Genomic DNA, 27,139 nt, shown 5'->3' with positions numbered 1-27,139 from the left:
AGCTACACAACTAATGGGATCATGTAGTTCAGTCCAGTAGTTGTTAATATTCCACCACAAACTGTGTCTAATACACAAAAACACTGCTTCATTCTAGAGGAGGAAGATCCCAGTTGCCTTTAGATTTTTGTGGCAGACATTTAATCAGTGACAGAGTGTCAGAGTACATCATTAGAGAAGTGACATAAATATTAGACAGGCGAACACGTTTCCAGGTCAGGAAGGAAAAGACCTTTTGTACAAAACATTTCTGCTTAGAAAACATTAATAATAATAAAATATAAAGGCACACAAGACACATGAATCAATATGATTGTAATGCACTCTAGGACCCATTTCATTTAGTAACGTCGTTCCAATAATTCTGCTTGTTTCAGGTCAGCACCATTTTAGACACACGCGCACACACACACACATCCAAACAAACACACACCCTTGTGATTTCAGGCTGAACGAGCTCAGGTAGGAATGTGTGATGTAGACAAACAACAGAGGAGGAATAGATCAAAGGTGTCTGACCGTCCGTGGGGGGAGGGGGTTATGACTGACAGCTCTGACCCGCCTCCTGCTGCAGCGCCATCTCGTCCCTGCGCAGGGGGAACGTGTCGACGGTGGTGAACAGCTCCGCTGCGGTCACGGGGAACGGGTAGCGTTGCTTGTCTATGCCCTGCTTATCCAGCAGCAGCATTTGGAAGGACCTCTGTGGGATCCGGAGCAGCAACCTGCAAGGTGCAGCTCAGTAAGCGTACAGACAGGATGCATTATGAAGGTGTGTGTGTGTGTGTGTGTGTGTGTGCACCTGAGCTGCAGGGCCAGCCCTGGGGGGAGCAGCCTGTGTCCTATCCGGCCGATCTGTGCAGGATAAGTCCCCACCAGCTCAATTACCGTCACATGTCTCAGATCCAGTCCGCACTGAGCCGGCTGAGAGATAAAAAAGAAAAAAAAGGTTTGCAAAGCTGGGATAGAAAACAAGACTTCGACCTTCACTGTGCAGAGTGAAGTGTTACAAGTTGAAACTTTAATAATAGGCTGCAATAATAATAAAGCGATGAGGAAAAGCGTGTTACGGCCTCGTCTCAGCGTCACGCTGCAGGCAGCTGGATGTTCAATATTCATTGTCTGCAGGAGGCTAAACTAAAAACACTCCACGCTTCTGACGCACCGACGCTAGAAAGCTCCATGTCTCATTATGAGCAACTAAAATGGTCTGATTTGTTTATGAACCTGAAAGCCTCCGTTCTTGTTTTTTGGGCTACGTTTCTCGCCAGTTACCTCTGCAGCGTCTGTCTGCGGGTGGTAACCAGCAGACAGACGCTGACACATGGAACCCCGTCACACTGAAGGGTGAGGCGTTTAGAGTCAGCTCTGATTTCACGGCATCCAGACATCAGAGAGCGCCGCATCCCCTCCCACTCCCTCCTCGCGTTCGCTGGGCCTCACCTGCAAATTGGTCATCTGGAAGCGGTAATTGTGATTGGCAGCCGTTGGGGCCGAGATAATGAGGAGCCGTCGCTTCTCGTAGAACTGGTCCAGCAGCGCGTCAGCCGTCCGCACTCCCACGTTGATGCTCATGGCTGCGGTGACATTGAATGCGCAATTAGGTGATGCGACGAGACGTGATTCACAGCACAGCGATAAATATGTGAGACAGCATCGACGCAGTATTACGCTGAGATGCTGCATGATTCAGCTCCTTTGACTCTTCAGCCATCAAAAGCAAACAAATGCCGGGTTCTATTAGATCCTGGACGGAACATGGGGTGATTGCAGCTGGTCTGTTGCATAAAACAGCCTCTCACATGCATTATCTTAACATCCCACAGATGCAGACGTTCAGCAGAGGAGTAGGTTGGACTCCACACATACGTGCACACACTGTGTCCGTGCCGGACCAGGTGAGCCCGTGCTGACACACCCTGGCGGCGCTGCCCTGCAGCTCGAAGCCGCCCGTGCAGGTGAAGCTGCACGTGGCGCCGTAGTTGTCTCGGTCGCTGTCGCACTTCATGTAGCCGTTGTCGGGGGCGACCAGCGGGCTGCAGCGGCGCACTGCAACACAACGCAGCCAAGGTGAGAGTGTGTGTGTGTGTGTGTGTGTGTGTGTGTGTGTGTGTGCGCGTGTGTGCGCGCTCACCTCGCACCCGCACCGTGAAGCGACAGGCGCCTTTGTTCCCGGCGCGGTCAAACACCGTGTAGGACATCTTGTGAAGCCCCTCGGGGAAGTCGGACTTCGGAGGCCTCCCTTTGAGGGTGACACTGCGGAAGACGGGCTCAGTTGAAACGTTTTGCGTGTAAGCTCCATCTTTAGAGTTCAGAGGCAACAGGACTCAGGCAGACAGAGCGCTGAAGCAGAATGGGGGGAACGCTTAAAGGACAGAGCTGGACTGACTCAGTGAGGATGCCGTCGGCGGTGTCGTCTCCCTCCGGTGTGTCCCACGTCACCTTCGCCGTCAGTTTGCCTGGCTCCGCCCACTTGTCCTTCACATTGGGACACTTGATTTTTGGAGGATCAACATCTGCGAAAAGAAATGCAATTTACTAAAGACAAAATGTGCACATCCACCGACAGATGGATGGGACTCATTTCAAACAGGCCTGAGGCCTGATCGTCTGTGCAGCCTTTTGTGTGGAGGCTTCTAACGAAACATGAGATTGAAGACAATAAGCATGTAGTGATGAGACAAAAACTGAGTGGGGGTGCTCTGGTAAACATGTATGCGTGTCTAGGAGAGTTTCCACTGAGCTTTGCGTGATTAAATGAATGGGCCACATGCTGCATCCCAGCAGCCTGCAGGCTTCGGGCCACTGTGGGAGACTAAAGTACCCACAGAAACCCACAGGAACCCACAGGAACCCACAGAACCCCACAGAACCGCACCTGAGGCGGAGCCTTACCGACGCAGGTGGGCACAGCAGCGCTCCAGGTGCTGGTGTGCTGGCAGGTGGCCGTCTTCTGGCCCTTCAGGCTGAACCCCGGGGAGCAGAAGAACTCGCAGCGAGAGCTGAAGTAGGAGCCGTCGGAGCACTTGTAGCCCCCGTTAACGGGCATGTTGGGCTTCGGACAGCGGATCTCTGTCAGGAGAAATGCTCAGGGTGTGATGGAGAGCCTGGTGCACCGCCGTGTACAGAGTGGCTTTAAATGCAGATCAGTCAAACTTTCCAACATCCAACAAATGAGCTTGTTTGATGGAATAATCGGTTTCAGTGGCTGTGATTTCCCATAATACCCTAAGGGGGAGGGTGTAGTGATTTAGTCCCGGCTTTTACACAGTCTCCAAACATGATTTCACCCCCTGTCAGGAACAGACAGACAGCTGGGAGATGTAGTGGATTCATTCAACTGTTTACAGATTTGCAGTATACACATTAATAGAAAAGCTGCAGGGGTTGAGTTTTATTGAATTAACACTGGACAGATAATATTTATAGTGTAGCACAACCTCATCACTGACGTCTGGTTCAAAGCCCTGTTTATGTTTGTGTGTGTGTGTGTGTGTGCGTGTGCGCGCTCATGGATGCTGGTTCTCACGTCTGCAGGCGTAGTTGGAGGACCAGTGCTTGCTGGCCATGCACACCACCTCCGTGCTCTGCGTCTCGTAGCCCTGCTTGCAGCGGATCTTGCAGCGCGTCCCCATCACGTTGCGGTAGTGCTCCCCCCTGGGGGTGCGGCAGCTCACGTCCCCGTGCTTCACCTTGATGGGCGCGCACCACGGCGTCCCTACAGGGCGGAGGGAGACCCCGTTGACCTTTTCCTTGTTTACACCCAGGCAATTGATGACTCAGCATTCAGTGTTAGCCCAGTACACTCTTACCTGAAGGAGCCAGATCCATGTAGATGTAAAAAGTGAAAATCCATCAATCATCTAAGCGCAGTGATCCACTGATTCAGTGGATCTTTTTTTACCTTATGTGCAACTTCACACACTTGATCAGGGTCTCATGAGGCAACGAACGTACAGTGATCTCACTTAAATAAAAGACAGATGATCACTATACAAACAAAGGTCTGTGTCGAGGATGGACAGTAACTTAAACTCTCGCTAACGTCCAAGTTCTAAATAAATAAATTAATTCATGCCTTCATTCATTCAACGAGATTAATAGTTACAGAAAACTCAAACTGCCAATTACAATAGAGCTAAAATAAAGAAAGATGATGTGTAAAGTAAAACTCTAAAACTACAAACAGAGACTGTAGAGATGAAACTGCTGTTGTTTCACTTGTGCGTGCACATCAAGCCTCCTCCAGCAGCAGATACATCTACATTCTACTACATGGAAATCTGCAGCTTGTTTCCTGCTGGCTCAACCCTGAGGAGACACACACACACACACACACACACACACACACACACACACACACACACACACACACACACACACACACACACACACACACACACACACACACACACACACACACACACACACACACACACACACACACACACACACACACACACACACACACACACACACACACACACACACGTTCCCTCTCCTGCATTTGTGTGTATTGGCAAAGCCTTCGAGTCAGAGAAACTATTGTTGCTTTTACATAAGACGGGAGTGTGGTTTGGCCTCGACGATAATGATCCGCATCTAACTGACCTCAGATTAGAAGCTGGAAGCTACTATGATGTAACTATGTCAGTGGCTGAAACTGGCTGAACCCCCTGCCATTAAATTACGGCTCTGTAAAAAAACACGTTTTTTCTTATTTTAACCCAGAGTGTTCCATAAAAGTTGTCACTGTTCTCCTGCTGTAAAAACATCTTTTAAAAGCAGCTCAGAATAAAAGGAAAGCACGTTTACTGTGCATGTAGTCACCTTTATATCTACGAGAATACCAGTCCTCGTCGTCTCCGTGGGTGTAGTGTCCTGACCCTGAGGAGGAAAGAAAAGACAGGAAAGCAACTAATACTACGAGCCGCAATCAAGATTGGAGGCAATGCTTCGATCCTGGACCGACCCGTGGGCCTTTTTTCCAGGAACACAGAACCAAGAACCGATTCAGAAGCATTGCTCAACTTTTAATCTGAAGCAGACTCCTCGTACCACGGCTGATCTTTTGGAAAAGGACGCAGAAAGAGGAAACCTCCAAAGATCGCCTATTTCCAGCTGTTTTTTTTTTTAAACATCTCTATTCAAAAGATGGCTTCAAAACAGCTGGCGCGGAGCCCACTCACCTCAGACATCCATCCAGCGAGTCAGCGAACATGTTTAAACCATAAACTATCTAAAAGGTCAGCATTCGAGAGGATATAAAAGGTTTCCCATTGAAGAGCTGATAGAAAAAGGCCAGTGGTGAACTGTGATGAGCAGGAAGGGTTCATTTAGGAGGTAGGCAATAAAAACAGAGAGGAACAAGAAAACGAGTGAGGCATAGGTTGAAGCAGGGGGGAGGGGTGGTTGTTATGAACTCTGTGAATGTGGACTCTGTTCAGGATCGACGAGGGACGAATGTTTAGCCTCATACATCAGCCACGTGTTGGTGAGTGAAACAGATCCTGCCCCGATCTCCATTCCTCATCATCACGGCCCCTCTGTCACTTTAATCAAAGCTGTCTGGGGTGAAATGCCACAAGTCGCCTCAAACACACACACAGCAAGCGCTGCGGTTTAGCAGTCGGATCACACGGCGCGCGCTGTTCGCAGCATAGTGAGCGAGTGAGTCAGATTCAGCCGCCCGATGGGAAAACTTTAATGTCTGCTCCTTAATGGGGGGAAGACGGCGACGCAGAGAAAGGTATTGAAAACTAATTACAAGTCTGCGTCTGTGAGGCTGGCTCCATTTCAAAGAGCACTGGGCTGCAAAAAGATATGACTCCTCCACAACTACAGCCACTCAGAATATATCGAACAGCTGATTTAATTAGATTTATAGAAATAAACTTCCACACGGAAATCAGCTTTAGATACTGTACTCCTTGAAGTTCTATGAAACTTTTACAGTCTTGTTTTGCAGCGCGTGGAAGCAGACTAAACAGTACCACGCATTATAAACATCGCACAATCAATACAACTAAGTCAGAGGCACAGAAACCTGAAGTACAGGCTTTCAAACTTCAAGACACCGTATGCAGTTAAATATTCATTTTATCACGTACACAGTCCGGCCCTGATATTTAATTCAAGACAAGCAAATCAAATAAAGGCTCCAGAGGCATAAAATAACCATTAGATCATAGACAAGAATTCAGAGAGAAATACGATCATCCACCACACGCATCATCCACAGGTACAATATACATAAATCTCAGTTCAGGCATGATCAATATCTCTCCACAAGATAAATGACCGTTACAGAGACCCTTGAAATCACTTTTTCCCTCTAGTCTTCAGAAGACATCAAAACTTAACCACAGCTGAACTGTATTTTGGGCCTTTTAGACAATAAAAAGCAAAAGAGGTGTAAACGATAGAACACATCACTGAGGAGACATTTAGTTAGTTAGTTTTTAATTGCCTTGGAATATTAAATGCACTATTTCTTATCCAGTCGGTTCAAGTCTGAGCAGTGGGTTCGGCCTCTGGAGGCTCCGCTCGTCTGACGAGCGACGGACGCCATCGCCTTCGCGTGCAGCCGTCCCGACAGGCAGCGGAACGCGGCCCCGTCCTCGTTCTGGGAGTAAGTACGTTTTAAATTACAGAGCGTGATATTGCAATTAGCTTCTCCCTGCAGGCCTGTAATACAGACGGCTACTGAAGCTCATTTCCTGCAGAAGCAAAGCTGCAGCTCCAGTTTAACAGCAATAAGTACAATGAGATTTCTTTATTGCCTTGTTGAGCGTGCTGTGATTACTGACACTAAGGATTTCTCGACTTTTCTACACACATCCTTCTCTTGTTACTTCATGGCCGTAGAGCCCCCTGTTGCTGCCTGACGTGGGAGCATTGATCCTTTTTCCTGATCAGACACGCTGCAGCGCTCGGGTCGTCCCCAGTGATGAACCACCGAGTGCTCGGTTTTTGGAGGACGGAGCTGCGCCGTTCAACCCTGTTGCCACCGTGACGCTGCTTCCTGGCGTTTCCCCGACTCGCTCCTCGTGTGTGGAGGCTCCTTCTGCCCCGAGCCACATCCAAGACCCATCATGGAAAATATGATGGGACCTCCTCGAGTGCTTGCAGCAAACTGTGAGGAGAGGAACCTGACGGGCGTCTCTGGGTCTTTTCAGAGCTGCGTATTTCAAGCATCTCACTGCCACACAGTTCCCAGCATGCACACACAACTGGGGAATGCACTGCTTGACCCCCGAACAAACACAAACACAGCTCTGCTGAACAAACTCCTCGTGCACTCGGAAGGTCTGAGTCCTGACAGACAGTTTTAACTCTGCTCGGCAGCTCGTCTTCATGTTTCGGCCTGTATGATCATAGAGTAGTGGTGACTACAGGCATACGGCCAACACACACACACACACACACACACACACACACACACACACACACACACACACACACACACACACACACACACACGGTTCTGTGACAGCCCGTTCATTACCTTCCTTCAAGTTACACACTGTTGATTATACTTTCTGCCAAATCATAATTAATTGGATGCATTAAAGGGTATTGGTTAATTATATTTTTCCCCAGAGGTGACGTCGCTAAATATGCTCATCGTGTACAACAGTCAGAAAAGTAGTAAAGCGAAACAGGAGGTGTGCACGCAGTAACGTGTCATTCATTTAGCAGGGAATCAGACCCGAGGCTCGACCTTCCAGCTGCACAGCCTCCATTAGCGCCACAAACTGCGCCCCACATGCACACTGCACTCCCCCCGCTGACACCCCCTCCGCGTAAACACGCCAAACGCGGAGAGGAAGCGCAAAAGTTACGCGGACGTGCGCAAAATAAGAAACAATGTCCCCAACGCTAATTACCTTCAATTTGATTCAACCCGGTGATGATTCGGTCTTTTTTCACCAGTCACCGATGATAAGACCTTGGGTTAATGCAGCACAGCGATGCCGCAGTGTTAGTGGTCGGCGGGTTGAACGAGGGCCCGTGTCGGTGCCTACCTTCGTACCCGGAGCACAAGCAGAGCTGGACCAACAGCAGCACCAGCGGCCACATGTCCATAGTGAGACGCGGGGCTGACGCTCTCCGGCGTGTGAAGCGGAGCTGCAGGAAACCTTCCAGCGCATTCCTGCTCCCGAAGGCCCGCCTCTCGCTCCAGAAGGGAGGATTCTCCGCAGCCCCGGCCCGGTCACCGGCGTGCGGCATGCGGCCACGCAGATGGCGCACACTGCGCCAAGTGCTGCGGAGAAACTGTGACGTGGCCTCTGTCAGCACACGCTGGGAATAAACTCGGCACCTTTAATGAAGTAGTGATGTTCCACGAAAGACCACGACCTGACGTGTTTTGCTGTGGACCCAGGCCGCCTGAGGGCTCATGAGCAAGGCAGGCTTACATTTGAAACCTCCTACCAAACACACTCATCCAGTGATGCGTTCCTCCGTGACAGCTGGTTTAATGACCTGCTCAATCAAACACATTAGAGAAAAGAGTCTAAACCGAGTCCAGCTTCACCAGTGGGTCCTGATGAGGTGAGAGACGACGGCTCCTCTCCTCTCTTTGAGGAAATGGCCTCAGGGCAGAGGCTCAGAGAGCCCGGGTTTAAATCGCAGCGCTTTAGAAGAAGCCCATCGCCTCCGGCTGTTGGAGGCTGAGCTCCAAACCTCTGACACTCCAACGCAGCCTTCGCTTTCAGCTTCAACCTTTGAGTTGAGTTGGACAACGCTGTGATGAGCTGATGTCACACTGCGGTTCCTTCCTAGTCGTGCACGTTGTGACGACAAAGCTGAAGATGTGAACGTTGCTTTGCTACTGACTTAAAGTCTATGTAGCTATTTATTGCTTCAAGGCTCCGTCCACCCCCACTGACGTATAAACAACTAAATGAGTCCAAGATGTTCTGAGTCTGACGGTGAAGGATGTGATAACCACTGTAGATGACAGTACTTTATTCTAACACACTTTTACACAACTTTACATATAAACTTTGTTAATGACCTTTAGGTGTATGATTAAATCATAAACTGTAGTATTTACAGTAACTAAGCAAAATAAAAGCCTTGAAAAATAAATGTAAGCGCTTCAAATAACTACTAAACATGATTTCACTTTATTCACACAATGCCTCTAACTATACTGTACTGTACTATACTATACTACACCATCTCCCATCTATCTCTCTCTTCCTCTGCTGCTCCACTCAGAGCCTTCTTAGTATCAATTAGTTGTAATTGTGCTGAGCTCAGTTCAGGACAACACAGTGCAAATGTACGTCACGACCGAAGAACTGATTAATTAATTAACGTTCATTTACTGCACCAGGCAAACTTCTTATCCCTTACTCACGCACATGGAGATAAACAAAAGGTTTCATCTTTTTAAGTCAGAATCAGCACAATAATTACTTTAGCTAAAATCAAAGCAGCTATTGTTGCTACATGTGTAACAGTTATTGAATATGTTTGAGGTTCAGACATTGATCTTTTCCACCCGTTTCACTGTTAACGATGGGAAGATCTTATAGGATGTCAAGCCGTCTCCTAGCAACTGTTTCTTTAGCAACCTCCTAGTGATCAATGTTCTGATTGATTGATTTATCTCTGCCTCCTATGGGCGAAGATGTTCCAGAGTTTACGGTCCAAACAATGGGAGCAACGGTGAAACGAGCCGCCGCCTTTGGATCTAACTGTTGTTTACACCTGCTCGGCGCGTCTCTCTGGGTATAATTTGATTTTATTCAAGTACAGGCATTTGTCAGCGTTGCTGTTGATACAGCTGAGACCACGCAGCGTGTGATTAGTGCGGCCGTTCTGCTGCAGCGTCCAATCAGACGTCTGACTGACTGAACCCTGAGGTTCAGGATGCGGTTCAATATGTTTAATCACAAACAAAGAGCAAGAGAACGGAGTACACGTCTGTCAAACATAAAAACCTCATCACATCACATGTGGAGCGTTTCCATCAGTCACTGAGTTCCTCCACCACAAACGGAGCCAAAGACAAGGCTGGATTCACTGCTTCATTTTCCTACACTGACGTTCTGTAGGTGCGTTGCTCTGAATACTACAGCAGCGTTAGATGCCGGGCCGACGCTCTGCTGCCTTGCTTCACTGCAGGTCCAGGTACTGAGGCAGTACGTTGTCCCAGAACTGCTGAGACTCGCCGGGCTTCTTGTCCCCTGGAGTTCTCTCCCTCGTCCTCGGCGCTGGTTTGGGCTTTTCCTTCAGCTTTTGAGGCTGATCTTGCTTTATTTTTGTTGACTTGACATTTTCCTTTTTCTCTTCCTCCTCTTCTTCCTCCTCCTCTTCCTCCTCTTCACCTTCTTCTTCTTCCTCAGTTTCCTGTTCCTCTTTAACAAGCTTTTTACCTTGTTTGCCCTTTGGGACCACTTCTTTCCCCTCACTTTCTTCTTCTTCATCTTCATCTTCATCTTCCCTTTCCTCTTCTTCCTCATTTTCTTCCTCTTCCTCACTCTCATCTTCACTTTCCTCTGAATCATAACCTTTCTTTGCTTTGGTTTGTTGTGGCTTTCTTTCTTCTCTCTGATTTTGGGGTCTTTTTTCTGGTTTTCGTTTAATGAGGGAATCATTCTTTTTGTCATCACTATCCTCAACCTCCTCTTCTTCCTTGTCCCCCTCCTCTTCCTCCTCATCCTCCTCCTCAGTTTCTACCATGATCTTTTTATTAGGTTCCATACTTTTCTTGGTTCTTGTTTTCTGCTTCTCCTCATATTCACTTTCTTCTTCGCCCTCTTCCTCCTCTTCTGCAGCTTCTTCATCTTCTTCCCCCTCTTCTTCCTCCTCTGCAGCTTCTTCATCTTCTTCCCCTTCTTCTACCTCCTCTGCTACTTCTTCCTCCTCTTCTTCCTCTTCCACAGATTCTTCCTCCTCTTCTTCCTCTTCCACAGATTCTTCCTCCTCTTCTTCCTCTTCCACAGCTTCTTCCTCGTCCTCTTCCTCCTCTTCTTCCTCCTCTTCATCCTCCTCGTTCTTCTCTTCCTCACTCTTATTTTCCTTTTCCTCACTTTCTCCATCATCTTCATCCTCCTCAGATTCACTGTGTTCCTCTTCCTCCTCATTTTCATCACTCGTGTCCTCTGCTTTCTCGTCATCATTGTCTTCTTCATTCTCGTCTGTTTCCTCACCTTCTTCTGAGGATTTCTCTTTATCCTCAGTTTCGGTGGAATCTTCATCATCTTTTTGCTCCTCCGTTTCACCCTCTTCATCTTCATCTGCTACTGAAGTGTCACTTCCTTCTCTGTCGCCGTCTTCAGTTTCTTCACTCTTGCTCTCAGCTGTGTTTTCTGACTCATCACCACCTTCATCTTCTTCATCCTCACTCGTCTCAGCCTCCTCTTCCTCATTACTTTCTGCTTCACTGGACGTTTCACTTTCCTCTTTGTCTTCTGCTGCTTCATTTACCTCAGAGTCACTCTCTGATTCGTTCATTTCCTCACTGCTTTCTTCGCTCTCTGCCTCCTCTTCCTCAGCTTCTGTAGCATCACCCTTCTCACTACTTTCATCCTCTTCCTCACTGCTGCTGCTTGTTTTCTCCTCACCTTCATCCTGATCAGTTTCATTATCTGTCTCTTTTTCAGCCTCTTCTTCATCATCATTACTGTCTTTTTCCTCCTCATCATCTTCAACGCTTTCTACCTCTTCATCTTCTTCCTGGGCCTCACTATTATTACTTTCTTCTTGAACTGCGCTCCCAGCCTCTTTAGTGCTTTGTCCTGGCTGATCTGATGCTGAGGACAAATCTGATAGCGTGGAGGAGAAAGAATGCTGCATAATTGCCCTTTGCTTCATGATTTGCTTTTGCTTTTTTTTCTGCGATGTAGCAGAGTCATTGTCTGACTGTAAACTCTGAATACTTGTCACGGCATCACTAATAAGCCCCACAGCTGAGCCTGCCAACGCAGCGGCGGGAAGGAGCGATGCTACGTTGGTGAGGATTTCTCCGTATGCAGGCGTTGGCTTAGCGTCATCTCTGGTACTTTCAGGGTCAGAGCTTTGCAGAGATTTGTTGGGAACCGGCTCCGGTCTCTTGCAGCTCTGTGAGGTGACAGCGTTGGCGGCTTCCTTCAGGCTGGAGGCTTCAGTCCGCTTACTCACCTTTGCCTTTTTATCACCTGTGCTCTCCGCATTAGCTGCTCCTTTCATTTGGATTTCCTCCGGCCTTGCTTTTCCCTTCAGCTTAGATTCTTTGGATTTCTTCTGGCTCTCTGTTTTAATGCTGTCAGCACCAGCTAATGTCAGCTTATCTGCAGGCTTCCCTTTCATTTTCTGACTTGAAATCTTGGCAGGTGTTGGGTCTTTTTCCACAGTGTTTCCTTCCTTTCTACTTTTAGTATTTTCGTCATGTTTACTTTGACTTTTGACGGCCGTGGATGTGACATGTTGCCGCTTTCCTTTGACTTTCACAGGTGAAGATCTCAAACTTAGTGATGTTTCATCCCCAGCAGCATTTTTCACTTGAGCTGATTTAACATTCAGAGTTTTACTTTGACCTTTGTTTGTTATAGATTTAACCTTTTGCAGATACTGTGCTGAAGTTGATTTAACTGGCTGCATCTCCTGTTGTCCTTCACCTTCTACTGGTTTTACATCCGTTGTTCTACTCTGAACACATGCTTCTTCTTTTGCTCCTTCTACAGATGTTGATCGTCCACTTTGCTCAGGTATGCTGCGTATTTCTTGTCTGTTTGTGGCTTTATTGGCCCCTGCCGCTGCTTTAGTTTTCTCCCTGTGCGTGTGATATTTTACATTCTCTCTGTTTGCATTAGTGTCGCCCAGATTTCTATTCTTCACTTTAGCCTGTGCTTCAGTCAGCGCCTTCTGAGCAGAGCGTGTCGGTTTTGGGCCCAGCTCTTGTTCCGCTTTACCGTGTTTTGATGATTTCAAATGGGAGAAATCCTTTTGATGTTGTTTGTCTTGCGTTTTAGTTTTCATGGGCTGATTGGTTACGTTCTCTTTTCCTTTAGATGTGACTTGCTTTTTTTCTGTGATCTTCAGTGAAGACAATTCTCTCTTTAAGGAGCTGGAGACCTTCAGGTGTTCTGTGGGCAAGGCCTTTCTTCTCTCCTGTAATAAATTACAGAGATTGTGTATTTTAAAAATGATGTCTCAAACCCAACATTGATTGCTGTGCTCATTAATGGGCTACTCACACACTACATGTGGACTGTCATGTGTCATATTTTAGGGAAGTCAATCTTCATATACTTGAATACATGTTGCTGAACACTTCCAAGACACATTCTGCACTACGCTGCCCTCAACGCAATGTAGGACACTTTACAGCTTGCTTCATCTCTGGCTGTGAAAACATTGATGAGATGTGGCAAGATTTCTGCCAACTTTTTGAAAGAACTCTGTGTGTGTGCGTGCGTGTGCGTGTGTGTGTGTGTGTGTGTGTGACTGGAGCCAAAACACATTTGCGTGTTGGCAGACACAATCCAAATATCTAAATCTGCTTTGAGTAGATTTATTACAGACCTTCTTGGAGAAGGAGCAAACCGTGAAAACGTAGCACACCAAAACAGTGAATTCAATTTCACATTGGCCTCAGTGTTGTACTAGTGGAAACTCTATCTGCAGACACACACTTGCAGCTGTATGCTGACCTATGCACATTTTCTGGAAAAGTCTGTGAGTTGCTGCTTTCTGCCCTGGAGTGCACATAATCTGGACCATGACCAAGAAGCCAAAAGAGGGAAATGATGTTCAGCTCACTATAAGTACGCTCTGTGGACAACGAGCTGCAGTGTGTGTTTCTCTGTTCTGTAAAAGGCAAGTAAATGACTAAGGAGCTTTTAAAAATCACGTTTTCTCTCACCATGCTTAACAAATCCTTGGAATTGTCTTTTTTCCTTCTTCTCTCTCCAGTGATCATTTGTCTTTCAATCGATTCTCCAGCTGAAAGAAAAACAACAACGCTTGGTTTAACTGCTGCACGGTACCAATATATTTTTATGGATTTGCTGAATAAACCTCAGCTCAGCTGTGGCTACAAACCATGAATTGAGCATACCTGTTTGTGGTAAGGCAGCATGCTCCTCCTCTCTCGCATGTTTATTGGAAACCTGAGGAGGAGGTCTGTTGGGGCTACATGGTTCTACAGGGGATTGAGCTGAGGACAGTTTGTCATTTGAGTTCTTTTTAGCAGTCACCGCTCCATGTACTTGTTTTGTAGTCTTCCCTGGGGAGACTGGGATGTTGAGTTTATTAATGGAATTAGGCAACAGTAAGGATGAAGGCAACTCTTTAGGCTTAGACTTAGAGGTGGTGTGTGATGACTGAGAAAATGGACTTGATGGTACAGAGGAAAACAAAGGACTGCGGGATGCTTTGGAAGGAGATCTGGGGGAGCGTGGTGTGCTCGGTGCCATGTCTGATTGGGGTTTGGGTGATGAAGAACGGCTGGTAATGTTCTTTGAAGGGGTTTTTGTGGTTAATATGCTTCTGGATGTTGGCCAGGAGGTGTTGAGGAAGCCGGAATGTAGATGTGGGAGGTTCTCAAACATCTTCCCAAACAGCTCGGCGGAGCTTTGCTGAAAATGAAGAGAAGATAAAACAGCAAAAAAAGACATTACTGAGGGAAGAGCTTAAACCACATCTACAGAGCTCCCCCTAGCGGCTGGTTAGCGGCACTGCAGCAGAGCAACGCATTGGAGCAACACTGTTCCCTGCTGGAGCTACTGTACACAATGACTGCAATTATCTTGAGATGACACAATTTAAAGAAAATCTAATTCTAAAACAGTTACTAAAGAGTAACATAATTACACAAGTGGAAAGAACAGGAATAGTAAAATAATTTAAATGGATCTCAAGCATTATAATTTCTAATTATACAATACACTACACTAATCTCTTTGCTAATTAGTTTTATAGTATATTCTCACTTTTTCTCTGTGGCGGGCACGAGCATGTAGGGCCGAGAGTGGGACTAGTGAAGTAGGACCAACCAAAGAGATTTCCGTGTAACTTGGGTCCAAACAAATGTCCCCAATTGTAACGTTCCTTTCTGGCACTTCTTGGCTCTCTAGCAGTCTGGGTGCAGCCAGAACCAGCATGTGGTCCCCACCGCAGGACACCTTAGACAACACAGTGGACATGAAGTTTAGTATTGAGCATTGTCACTACCCACAGATTCACAGGCACAGAGGTCAAGCTAGCAGAGGTCAGAGGTCAACTGACCTCCACTTGTATCCACTATCATTATAGTCACTTACTAACTGAACATCGTGTTTGATAAAGCGTGTACAAAGTGTTGGGCTGAACTGGTTGATGAAGTTCTCCTCTGCTAAGCCCAGTTTTCCATGACGACCATCACCAAATGTGTAGAGAAGCCCACTGTCTGTGGAGCGGAAGAAATACATCATATTTTCACTAATTTCTACACCCTTACATCCTGATTACACTTAAACAATTGACGGATACAAATTTGTGGCCCTCAACGCTCAAACAGCTAATGCATGTGAGTTCATTGACGGAATATTGACTCCTGTACGACTGACTGGTGGATTTTGACCACAGTGCTCCGTAAAGATAACTAACCTGTGATAACAGCCGTGTGGTTCTCTCCGCAGGCCACGTGTCTGACGTTGCTGTTGGAAAAGTGCCCCAGTGGTTTTGGCAAGTCCACCTCAAACAGAAACGTGCCATGGCCCAGCTGGCCGTACTGACCCCTGCCAAACGTGTAGACGTTCTCATCTGGCACAGGGGAAACAGGCACAGTAAATTTATTGAAACAATACTGAGTGGTAGAGACATAAGCTACAGTATATACGGCTTCTGTTACTTTAAAATGCAAGTAAATTGACCTATTTTGCATTGATCTGATTTGATGAAAATTAATGATTAATATTTTGCACACTGAAAAGTTTTAAAACACACTGTGAATGACTCCTGAGACTTTCTGTTGCTTCAGAAATCTGACATTGTAGTGAAACGACTCCTTAAAGAGAAAAAATAAATTTTTGATAAGGTGATATTTTTATATTATAAAGCAGTGAGTTACTACTACTAAAAGCATGAAATGATCTATTTCGGCTTGTGGGTTTTGAGTCACAGATTCCATTGCGTTAACCTACCAGTAAGCGCTATCGTGTGCTCTGCTCCACAGGACACCTGGATGACCGGGCCCTCGATGCCTTGCACTTGCTGCGGGACTCTGTGATTGGCCAGCTGCTCCACCTGCAGACCCAGTCTTCCAAACGCACTCTCTCCAAATGTATAAAGGCTTCCATCCGCTGAGACCAATCAAACACAGCATGCGGCCCACAGTATATGACTTCCAACGTTAAAGGTTTTAGTGTAGTGTACAGATGAAGGACTATGAATTTTGGCCATGTTATGTGTTTAAAAAACTCTTATCTTATAAACTAAGCTTTGGTTGAATGCTGTTGTACCTGTGACAAGCGCTGAGTGCTGGTTCCCACAGGAGACCCATATCACTGCTTCTCCAACATCCAGCTGTGTGGGTCGTGCTGCGAACCCCTCGTCCCCTAACCCGATCTGTCCCACAGAGTTGTCTCCCCACACAAACAGCCTCCCATCCTCTAACAACACATGCAAACAGAAGGGCGACAGACAAATATAGTCTGATCCTGCAGCAGGACGACTCTGACAGAGACATTTATTACATTAATACCAGTCACTGAACCTGTTAAGGCAGCGGAGGTGTTATATCCTGCAGACACCATTTTGAGTGGTGCATAGTCACAGAAAGGATGAAGCAGTTGAAAGGATGGAGTGTTTTTACAGTGGCCCAAGCCAAGCTGTCCCTCCTGGTTATTTCCAACACAATATATGTTACCCCGCCCTATAAATATGGAAAAAAGTCTGAATCAAATATGGTAACAATCAGTTTGGGACAGGTTCTTGCACTAAAGAAATATTGCCTTACATGTGCAGACTATTGTGTGGTTTTTCCCACAAGCTGCAAGTTTCACCTTCTCCGACTTCAAGGCTAGAATGAAAATAAAGTCAACATAAGTACAAATATATTTTATAACTAACATTATTGCACTGTCCTTCAATGAAATTGAGCCACCAATACTATAGTTGTATTATTATAAATAGTCAGTCTGCTACAGTCAGCTTGCTGCTTTTTGAATGTGCCGTTCTCCTTTTGATAGTGAGTTTAAAGGCCCTCACATACCTTTCACAGACACCGGTTTGCTGGCAGCAGCCTTAAGTCCCAGGCCCAGCTGGCCCCAGGTATTAACACCGAACATAAGCAGCCTCCCATTTTCTGCAGAATCAGTCCAGAAAAGACGGGTTTGATTTGACTACAGTTATTTGTATTTCAGTTATTATTCAGAAAATACTAATTATTCCAATAGGCATTTTCTACCTGTGATGACTGCAGTGTGCTCTCCGCCGCATGAAATCTGAACTGGGTGGTCATTCTTCAACCAGAATTTACTGGGCACATTAGCAGCAAAGCCGCTCTTGCCAAATGTGAATATGGTTCCTGTTTCTGATGACACGTGTGTTATTCATCTTCAAACAGACTTAAGGGAAGGCTCTCTAAGTTAACACCAGCTAAATCCCAGCCCAACCTGCTGTCGGTACTCAAGCGATTAAAGTAGCAGCCTGACACACATAGCAACCCGTTTACCACACGTTTGCTATAATTTACTATTAAACCTATTAAATAACCCTAACAGACAAGTAGTGGGATCATAAATAAAGCTAAAAATGCGCAGCTGGCACGAGGAACTCTTACCCGGTACGTCCTCATCAGCCTGTCCGGTCATCTCCAGCGCTCTCCCCCTTACACCTCCCCCTCTCCTCCCCCACCGTGTGCGGGGGATCAGAGAAGCGTCAGGGAGGGGCTGAACGGGCAAATCTGTGGGAGTACGGTCCGAATTTAAATGACGAATATGTTGAAAGTTAATGCCACTATGTTCACTTTATATAATGAATAACGTGTATTGACGGGACAAAATAGGCCACGCCCCCTTCCCCCTCTTTGGCTACCTTCAGATTGGTGGTAAAGACAGGAGATTAAGCCACGCCCCCTGCGCTCCGGCCGCCACGCTGCCTGTAGCTGTGGGTGCATGTGGGACGTTCAGGGAAGCAGAGCTGTCTCCTTTCTGACGAAACCTCCTCACAACATTGCACTTTCGTTGGAGTTCCACCGTGAGCGACCATGTCTAAACTCGTCTGTGTCAACAATCCACTGATCAAATATTTGAAAACGTTACAAAACCAATCGGCACGAGCGTTTGGGTAAGAAACTGCGGATTATTCAGCAGAATTCATATCTGCAATGGAAGTGTGACATTTATAAAGTGATGCATTCTGACTGTATTTGTTTTAGTACTGGAGCCGCGTCCATTGATTCGGTGAGTTTAAAGGGTCGCAGCTGTCTCACGTTGAAAGACTACAGCTCCGATGAAATCAAGAGGTTGCTGTGGGTGTCAGCGGATCTGAAACAGCGGATAAAGGTTCAAAACGAGGTAACAGACACCACCTAAAAATAATTCAGCCACACTGTCCATTCAATAAACCGAAAAGCTTTTTTCTATGACACCGCTTAAAAAAGCTGTTATTTCTATTTCAGCGGCTTCCTCTTCTGCAAGGAAAGTCACTGGCCATGATATTTGAAAAGAGGAGCACCAGAACCAGAATGTCCACAGAAACAGGTGTCGGTTTTGCTTACAATTACGGGTTTATGGTTTAATCTATTAAAAAGTATACCAATATACAAGAATTATTACACTGAGGCTGTTTTGAAGTGTCAGCTCTGTGCATGTGTGCTCTGTGCTGTGAAGCCATTAATATGGACACAAAACAAATGCTGAACCATGATTTTCAGAGTGTCCCTGGAACAGCAGCTCTTTGTATATACGGTCTCTCCCAGCACTAAAATTCAGCTATGTACTTATTTATTTAAAGGTATAAGTTTCACATTCATGCCTTGCTCTAACTATTCCAGGTTTTGCTATGCTTGGGGGTCACCCCTGTTTTCTGACCTCTCAGGACATCCACCTGGGAGTTAATGAGAGTAGCGTAGACACGGCAAGGTAGGTCAACTAATGCCACTGTGAATTAGATTATATTACAATAATAAAAAACCTGTATGATATTTAATTGTAAGGTAAAGGTTTTTAAAGCTGTGTTTTTCTGCCAGACTCTCCCATTTCACGTGTCATATGAACTACAGCAGCTTTCTAATCACTACACTTCCATCACAGGGTTCTTTCAGGATTCTGTGATATTGTCTTGGCCCGGGTATACAGCCACTCCACGCTGGAGGAGCTAGACAAGGAAGCCTCCGTCCCTATTATCAATGGCCTATCTGACCTCTACCACCCAATCCAGATTCTGGCTGACTTCCTCACCCTACAGGTACTGCAACTATTGGTATCTTATCCATTAAATGTTGTTTGCTAAACTACTGCCCCTCCTTTCTAGGAGCATTACGGGTCCCTCGATGGACTGACAGTGAGTTGGATTGGAGATGGCAACAACGTCCTCCACTCCTTTATGATGTCTGCAGCAAAACTGGGAGTTCATCTTAAGATCGCTACACCGAAGGTTTACAATTTATGATTGTGCACATTTGACCTATTTATCTAACTAGTTGTGTATTGTATATAATTTTGCTATTATAGGTGCATGTAGTCATTTTTAATAGTGCATTTAATCTGTGACTGAGACAAAATGCCTGAAGTGATCTAACACTCATTCATAGGGGTATGAGCCAGAGCAGAGTGTGATTAAAGAGGCACAGAGACTGTCCATACAGGTGGGGCCTTTAGCTGTTACTGTTAATAAAAGCCAGCACAAGCATTAAGGATCTTTTACTAACTCTCAAGTTTAAATATTGTGTCAGCACGGGACCCAGCTGGTACTGACCTCGGACCCGATGGAGGCAGCTCATGACAGCAACGTTTTGGTGACGGACACCTGGGTCAGCATGGGACAGGAGGAGGAGAAGAAAAAGAGGCTCAAGGATTTTCATGGCTACCAGATTACAATGCAGGTAAGGAGGGTGCTATGTTAGTATTAGGTGCTGGTAGATTTTGTGTGGAACTGGCAGCTGTTGTGGGCTGCTCCCGAACTGGGAACAGCTGCAGACCACAACTGTTGCATCCGTTCACAGATAAACAGTATCTGCCTGATGAGTTCCTTTAACTGTCTGAGAACAAACCAATTGCATTTAGGTTTTTACAAGTCCATGTCCTGGTTCTGTTCCACCACAGACAGGAAGTGTCGCCAAACCGGACTGGACCTTCCTGCACTGTCTCCCCCGTAAGATGGAGGAGGTGGATGACAATGTGTTCTACTCCTCGCGCTCTCTTGTCTTCCCAGAGGCAGAGAACAGGAAGTGGACGATCATGGTGAGTAACCTGTTGCAATTTGTGCTTTTGAATTTCATCCAGTCCAAATGGGTGCTGATCGACACATCTTTTTCAGGGTTTGATGGTTTCCCTTCTGACAGACTACGATCCAAAGATCCCAATGCTGAAGTTTTAGCTCGTTGGTACAACTTTAGTTGTGTTGTCATGATGTATGAGAGAAGCAACTGCAGCAGAAAATTACAGACTTATAGTTCATGATATTACATGATTCACAACACTAGAGGACTTACCCTAAAACTGTTGTTTACGTAGTTCCGATTATATTGTTTTATTACAAAAAACTGCATTATTTTCTATGTTTTATTGTTTCCTGTTAAGACTGTTACGCTGGCATTTTTGTAACATGTGTCAATGATATAAAAGAGCATTCATACCATTACCTCTGCAGTATATTATGAAACAATCTGTGCGATTTGATTTTTTTTGAACTTGGGGATTTTTTTGCTGTAAAGTGAAAATAAAAAAGACGATTCTGTCACATAAAATTTCTTGACCTGCAATCATAAATAATTTGCAAATAACTATAACCTTCATTATATTTCACAGTACAGTTCTACTGTACGTGACGTGATGTCACGTTCAGAGACAGTGCGCCACCTCGTGGCCGGATCCGGCACCGTCTCTGTTTTCTCATTGGATGACAGAAGATGACGAGTCAGTGCGGGAAGCTTTGATCCTCGTGGGTGGTCCGGCTGAATTAAAACGATGCTCCGATGATTCATTCATAAACGCAGAGTCTGCTACAGACGACTGTTTATAGAGTGCGAGTAAACACGCATGTCGGCGCCGGCGCTGCGTGTTGCGTTCAAAGTCGGGTAAAATGCACGTTTGAGCGCCGATCTTTCAGCAGACGCGGCGCTATGAGTCTAATAAAGCGCATACATCGCAGTCGGTACCCGGGGGCGCGTTCGCTCCCACCGTGCCGCTAGCAAAGCGCGTCTCCCCGGCGACCACCCACACTCCGAAGGCGTCCGCTAGCGGAGGTGGGAGGAGGACGCCATTGCTGCCGCAGCTGGCCGCCTGCGCTCCAGCCTCGCCAAACTTCACGATGCCGAGCGCCTCCCAGACGTTTCTCGGGCTCCGCGTTCACTTTGCCGGCGTGGGAGCGGCGCGGTGAGGATGGATTTGTTCGTCGCCACGGGGGAGAACGCGTGGAGGCACAGCGAAGAGCCCGTGCAGGTGAACGCGGGTTAGACCGCTGCGTCCGCGGGACAATGGGAGAAAGTTGGAGCTAACGGAGCTAACTAACGGGAGTTGGCTAGCGGTGACTTGGTGCTAGCGACCTGGGCGCAACATCAGCCTCTTGTTGTTAGGAAGTTCATATATGTTGTTTTTAAGTTGCGCCAAGTATAGTTAAATAAATAAAACACCTTTTAATCAACTGTCATTGTGTTAAATCCGCCCAGACACGCTTTCGTGCTGTAAAATGACCCAAGTGTTAGACGGGTGCTTTAGATCGTTTACTACTGTAGCTACTGCTAAATTCAACGGAGAACACTTGGGAGTCGGAAGCCACGACTGGAGCCGTTAAAGCTGTTGGTTTACAACACAACTTGTATCTTGTGTAAAATTAAATACAACACAAGGTGAAACAGCTGAACGTAATTAGAGCATTTTTAAGATTAATTACAGGCTTTGTTCCTTCAGCTGTGAAGCGCTGCTGCCAGAATAACGCGGCAGAGTAAAATGCTGCCTTCACATTTTACGGACAGATTATGAGTGATACAAAATGCCCCTCGTGTGTGTTTCCACGTCCCTCAGTCATGTAATGACCCCCCTCCTCCTTCAGAGTCCCACCATTGCTTCACCTGTCCGGTGGCCCCGTCTCGCGCCATGAACACCAGCAGGAACTGCACAGCTGCGCCAGCTGTGGGTCACGTGCCGGGCCTCGCCGCCCTGGAGTCGGTGTCCATCGTGACCATCACGCTGCTCGCCTGCCTGGGGAACTTCCTGATCGTGGCCACCCTTTATCGCAGGCCCTACCTCCTCACGCCCAGCAACAAGTTCGTGTTCAGCCTGACCCTCTCCAACCTGCTGCTCTCCGTGCTGGTGCTGCCGTTCGTGGCCGTGAGCTCCGCGAAGAGGGAGTGGGTGTTCGGGGTGGTGTGGTGCAACTTCACCGCCCTGCTCTACCTCCTCATCAGCTCTGCCAGCATGCTCACTCTGGGAGCCATAGCCATCGACAGGCGAGTGCTTCATCGAGCCTTAGAACCGTTAGACACTTTCTTTAAGATCACTTTGTTGACTTGTAAACAGGACTGGTTAACCACACACTCAGGTTGTGGTATTTTCTGGATATTTTCCAGCTTAAGTGGCACAAAATGACATGCACCACTTGTTTTTCTTGTAAATAAACAAGGCTGCTATTAAACCAGGTGCCAACCAAAATATGCCTCTATTACTAAATAATAAAAATATGACAAAAATCAGCAAGCAGTTGTTTAGCAGCAGTGATTTAGATATTTGACTAGTGGTGTAATAATAATATTCATTTTATACACAACCTTTGTGTTGAAAACTAGTTGCAGCCCATGTTAGGATTTTATAAAAGCTTCAGAGTTGTGTAAGTTACTTTACACAGTTTAAATTCAACAGACTATAAACTGTACGACAAAGATCTCCTGTGAGTTTTCCGTTGCATACAGTCTTTTCTGTTCTCGCTGCCGTCCTAATTACGCTCAGCACCTTTGGGGATTTTTTGATTACAGTGCATGTTTTTGTTCTGCTGCCAGGCCTCTCTGTTTCTGCTCTGTTTGCAGCTTTTTGGAAAACACATTACAGACTCGTATGTGTATGACTCAAATCTAGCCTGGTTCTGTTACTGTACTTGGACTCTAACCCCCCTACTGAGAATAGTATAAAGTGTTGGAGCTTTCACTACTCTCCTCTCCTGCCACAGGTATTATGCAGTGCTCTACCCAATGATCTACCCCATGAAGATCACAGGGAACCGGGCGGTCGTTGTCATCGCCTACGTGTGGCTGCACTCCCTGGTGGGCTGCCTGCCTCCGCTGTTCGGCTGGTCCTCCTTTGAGTTTGACTGCTTCAAGTGGACATGCGTTGCCTCCTGGCACAGGGAACCAAGCTACACGGCCTTCTGGGTCGCGTGGTGCATCCTGCCCCCGTTCTTCGTCATGCTGGCCTGCTATGGGGTCATTTTCCGCGTCGCCCGCATGAAGGCGCGCAAGGTTCACTGTGGTACGGTCGTGGTTGCTCAGGATGACGCCAACGGAGCTCAGAGGAGCGGACGCAAGAACTCGAGCACCTCCACGTCCTCCAACGGGAGCCGTCGGAGCCTTGTGTACGCAGGGAGCCAGTGCAAGGCTTTTATCACCATCCTGGTGGTGATAGGCACCTTCCTCGTGACTTGGGGGCCGTATGTTGGGGTTGTGTGCACTGAAGCTCTGTGGGGGCAGGGCAGCGTTTCTCAGGGGCTTGAGACCCTGGTAGCCTGGCTGTCTTTCTGCAGCGCCGTGTGCCACCCACTTATCTACGGTCTGTGGAACAAAACTGTGAGGAAGGAGCTGCTAGGGATGTGCTTTGGAGACCGCTACTACAGGGAATCGTTCGCTACGCGACAGAGGACGTCCCGACTCTTTAGCATCTCCAACAGAATCACAGGTGAAGGAGTGGCGACGACCCTCACGTGCTGTCATGCGTCCAGCTTTCGACGCTCTATGACACATCATAAAACGTTTGTTCTGGATGTGACCACTTGCTTGTGTTCTTTCAGACTTGGGCATGTCCCCGCACCTGACGGCCATGCTGGCAGGTGGAGGTCATCTGTTGGCCCCTGGAAGTAGCACAGGAGACACTGGGTTCAGTTTTACACAGGATTCATGTGAGTGTTGTAAAAAAGGGAGTTGTTCTCAATCCTTCTGCATCCTCTGTCCAACATTATTATACTGTTGTTGAGTTGCATATCAGCTGGTTTTGGTTTATATTAGGTTAACCTGTGCCTATAATTCAGACATTAGATATTTGTTTCGTTGCCTCCACTGGCTTTTAAGACACTTTAAACTTGAATATGACAAGAAAACGTATTGAATTATAGCCAAAGTAAACATGAGATTTCACAACGTAATCGTGTAATACTCCAACAGCTTTGTTAGTCAGCCTCACATTCCTGCCTTACAGATCACGTTTCAGTGAGTGGGGCAGACTGGACAAGTAAAGTCTTGTGTTACATTCGCGATCACCAACGGATGTGTGATCTTTTTATGAAGGGAGTTTCTGCGTTTATCCCAAATCATGGTTCTCAATAACCAGCTGTTATGTTGTTTTCTTCCAGGCACAGATGTGATGCTGCTGGATAACTTCTCCACAGATGGTTGCTCCCACTCACAGCCCCATGGGAATCTGTCTGCGAAGAGGAGGAGCTCCGTCACCTTTGAAGACCAGGTGGAGCATTCCAAAGGTATCTGTCATGTCCCCACTCAAAACAGGTTAGAGGAGGGAGCTCACTTTTACTCAGGAGGTTTTGAAAAATGTTTTTGCTCAACATGTTGCAAATGTAAACATTACCCTACACATATATTTACTGATACAGCATTTAATTAACAACCTCATGTTCATTGTTTTTCCTCAGGTGATAATATCAACACATCCTCTGTTCAAGTCCACGCAGAAATACACAAATCTCTTGATACCTTTGCTGCCTGCCTGGCAAAGGCTATAGAGAGTGATGCTAAGCTGACTCTGTTTGGGGAGACGCTTCCAGCGGGACAGTTCACAGCGAGGGCAACGCAGAGACCTCGATACCTGGATGGCCAGAGACTGCGGCTGGAAAGCATAGATGAAGGGATTGTAAAGGATGACAGAGGTGAAGGAGAGCAGAATGTGGAGGAAAAGCAGCCTGAGTAAGGTCCATCTGTTACACATTTTCATAGATCGCGCTTATTTTATTGTAAGAGTGTACACAATTATGTGCAACTGTTCAGAGTGGAGCTTCTCATGCTCTGTAGAGCAGTTAATGAAGTCCTTGTTCACATTAGTACTCCATACTTGAAGGTTTTAGGAAATGCACATTATCCATTCCACATACATTTTTTTGCAGGAAACCTTAACTTAAATACCTCTAGTAGTTTGTTCACTACCCAGTTACCGTTACTGTGCAGCTGAAGGTCTCTGCACTCTGCGTCTAGCACTAATATTACATCCCCTTTAAAGCTTTTCTCAGGTACAGTCATGTTCCAGGCACAGATCATCTCTCGTTTAGATACAAGACTATCTGGCTTCTAGCTCCTGTGTCTTTACAAGCAAAGACATTTATTAAGTTTTAATATTGCAATCATTAAATACATCACTAGTTTGATACTAGCTCCTACTTGTTTACTTACTGTATCTTCATATGTATCTCCAAGCGGCCAGTTATTGAACTGGACGTTAAGTCAGTGGTAACCTATAGGTTGAAAATGACAACATCAATACAGCAGAAGCAAAGTTCGGCAGAAGTCAGTGGAAGAATTCAGTTATCGTCCAGGTATGAATAATAAAATATTAGTAACTCCTGTGCTTTACGTTTTATGAATACTCAATTATTCATTTTATCTTTAAAATAAAAAAGGATTTGCTGCTATATCCAACAGCCCAAAGTGCTGCCTCAGATGTCTAGATATTTAGACATAATTACATTTACTATCACATTAAACAAAAGCATCAGTTCCTTGTGTATGAGAAGCTGGAAACATCAGCTTGGGAATAGAAAGAGTTACTTGGTAGATGAAGGAACATTTCTATGTACTGGCCAACCATTTGTAAGATATGTATCAGTAAGGTACATAGAGTGAAATGTGATAAATTGCAGGTACCTCCAGAAACCAGTTGTTGTCTTGTACGATGACCTGCTACAGGCCACTGTGGTAAAGATTACTGCAAGATAAAGTAACGGAGGCTAAACCATGTCCAGATTAGTCAGACAGACGGATTTAAAATGGTTTTATTACTGAAAGCGCATAAGCAAGGACATTTCATGATATTATGCACATAGTTTGCAGTGCAAAGCATGTCAAATAAATTATTGTATGTCCATGTCTGTGATTGAGAGTCAACCCACTGACATAACATCTGTCTGATCTGAGGACGTGGGGTTGTAAAAGTTCCCAAACGTAAAAACGGCCTTAATAATTTGATGCATCATGTGGTTTACCTCTGTTTACACACGCCAACGCTCCCTTTACTATTACACAACAACATTTAGAACATGTAGAGCACAATTCTGGTGCCTCAATCTTACCTCGTATTTTTATATTATGTTTGAACAGGTACCTATTTTGTAAGACAAAAATAAACACCTGAGAAGTGATGTGACCTTTTTCACTATACAGGAACTATAACAAGTATTTGCATTAAACCTTTGTATCAACATTATTCTATTAAAAGTTAGTTTCCTCTTTACATAAACCTGTTTATGCTTCATCTGTGTTGTGACATTGGGTCTGTTGTGTTTATTTTTCATTCCAGTTTGTGATTTTCACCACTGTTTTGAGAAGAGTCAGATTTTCCAGAGATGAAGTCCAGGTCTCTTTAAACATTGAGTTGGTTTGTTTGTCAGTTTCCTTGCATGTCCTGGGGACTACATAGGTTAAAAACATGAGTAAACGCCTGCTTGACTGCAATAGGGGCCTCAGGTAATGTAATTGGAGTCTGCATCAGCTGGGTCGAATGATGACTAAAAATAATTTGAACCTGTTGCAGCGATGGAACAGATCCTGAGTGAGTAGTGTAGATGCACCGCT

General features: G+C 46.1%; 4 protein-coding genes across 6 annotated transcripts; 2 read left to right on the top strand and 2 right to left on the bottom strand.

Moving 5' to 3' along the window:
- Positions 1-118: 118 nt before the first annotated feature.
- Positions 119-8,273, bottom strand: srpx (sushi-repeat containing protein X-linked). Of its 2 annotated transcripts, XM_029137382.3 has the most exons (10): positions 8,025-8,273; positions 4,828-4,884; positions 3,527-3,715; positions 2,893-3,069; positions 2,387-2,513; positions 2,132-2,253; positions 1,867-2,046; positions 1,441-1,574; positions 800-921; positions 119-722 (listed from the first exon to the last, which is right to left on the bottom strand). In XM_029137382.3, the coding sequence occupies exons 1-10, from the start codon at positions 8,227-8,229 to the stop codon at positions 539-541; spliced, it is 1,497 nt and encodes a 498-aa protein (XP_028993215.1). In that variant the 5' UTR covers positions 8,230-8,273; the 3' UTR covers positions 119-538. The 2 variants fall into 2 exon arrangements, with proteins under 2 accessions (XP_028993215.1, XP_040924896.1); XM_041068962.2 differs by lacking the exon at positions 1,867-2,046.
- A 706-nt stretch (positions 8,274-8,979) lies between these two features.
- rpgra (retinitis pigmentosa GTPase regulator a) lies at positions 8,980-17,951 on the bottom strand. 2 transcript variants are annotated; one of them, XM_029137368.3, is made up of 13 exons: positions 17,759-17,951; positions 17,384-17,509; positions 17,189-17,281; positions 16,934-16,996; positions 16,691-16,849; positions 16,437-16,586; positions 16,119-16,277; positions 15,583-15,738; positions 15,258-15,382; positions 14,991-15,119; positions 14,054-14,573; positions 13,859-13,938; positions 8,980-13,104 (listed from the first exon to the last, which is right to left on the bottom strand). In XM_029137368.3, exons 1-13 carry the CDS (start codon positions 17,787-17,789, stop codon positions 10,129-10,131), a joined length of 4,767 nt encoding a protein of 1,588 aa, XP_028993201.1. In that variant the 5' UTR covers positions 17,790-17,951; the 3' UTR covers positions 8,980-10,128. The 2 variants fall into 2 exon arrangements, with proteins under 2 accessions (XP_028993201.1, XP_028993199.1); XM_029137366.3 differs by having other exon boundaries at positions 14,928-15,119; positions 17,759-17,949.
- A 95-nt stretch (positions 17,952-18,046) lies between these two features.
- On the top strand, positions 18,047-20,887 carry otc (ornithine transcarbamylase). The gene is made up of 10 exons (XM_029137384.3): positions 18,047-18,264; positions 18,356-18,494; positions 18,599-18,680; positions 18,974-19,061; positions 19,233-19,386; positions 19,453-19,575; positions 19,733-19,786; positions 19,874-20,023; positions 20,244-20,381; positions 20,458-20,887. Exons 1-10 carry the CDS (start codon positions 18,185-18,187, stop codon positions 20,515-20,517), a joined length of 1,068 nt encoding a protein of 355 aa, XP_028993217.1. The 5' UTR covers positions 18,047-18,184; the 3' UTR covers positions 20,518-20,887.
- A 183-nt stretch (positions 20,888-21,070) lies between these two features.
- gpr161a (G protein-coupled receptor 161a) lies at positions 21,071-26,804 on the top strand. The gene is made up of 6 exons (XM_029137381.2): positions 21,071-21,581; positions 22,192-22,588; positions 23,302-24,023; positions 24,136-24,243; positions 24,694-24,819; positions 24,991-26,804. The coding sequence occupies exons 2-6, from the start codon at positions 22,236-22,238 to the stop codon at positions 25,263-25,265; spliced, it is 1,584 nt and encodes a 527-aa protein (XP_028993214.1). The 5' UTR covers positions 21,071-21,581; positions 22,192-22,235; the 3' UTR covers positions 25,266-26,804.
- Positions 26,805-27,139: the final 335 nt, after the last annotated feature.

The sequence above is a fragment of the Betta splendens genome, chromosome 21 (genome assembly GCF_900634795.4).
Source record: "Betta splendens chromosome 21, fBetSpl5.4, whole genome shotgun sequence".
Classification (NCBI taxonomy): domain Eukaryota; kingdom Metazoa; phylum Chordata; class Actinopteri; order Anabantiformes; family Osphronemidae; genus Betta; species Betta splendens.
The sequence above is the reverse complement of the archived record's forward strand: the minus strand, read 5'-3'. Positions and strand labels throughout refer to the sequence as shown.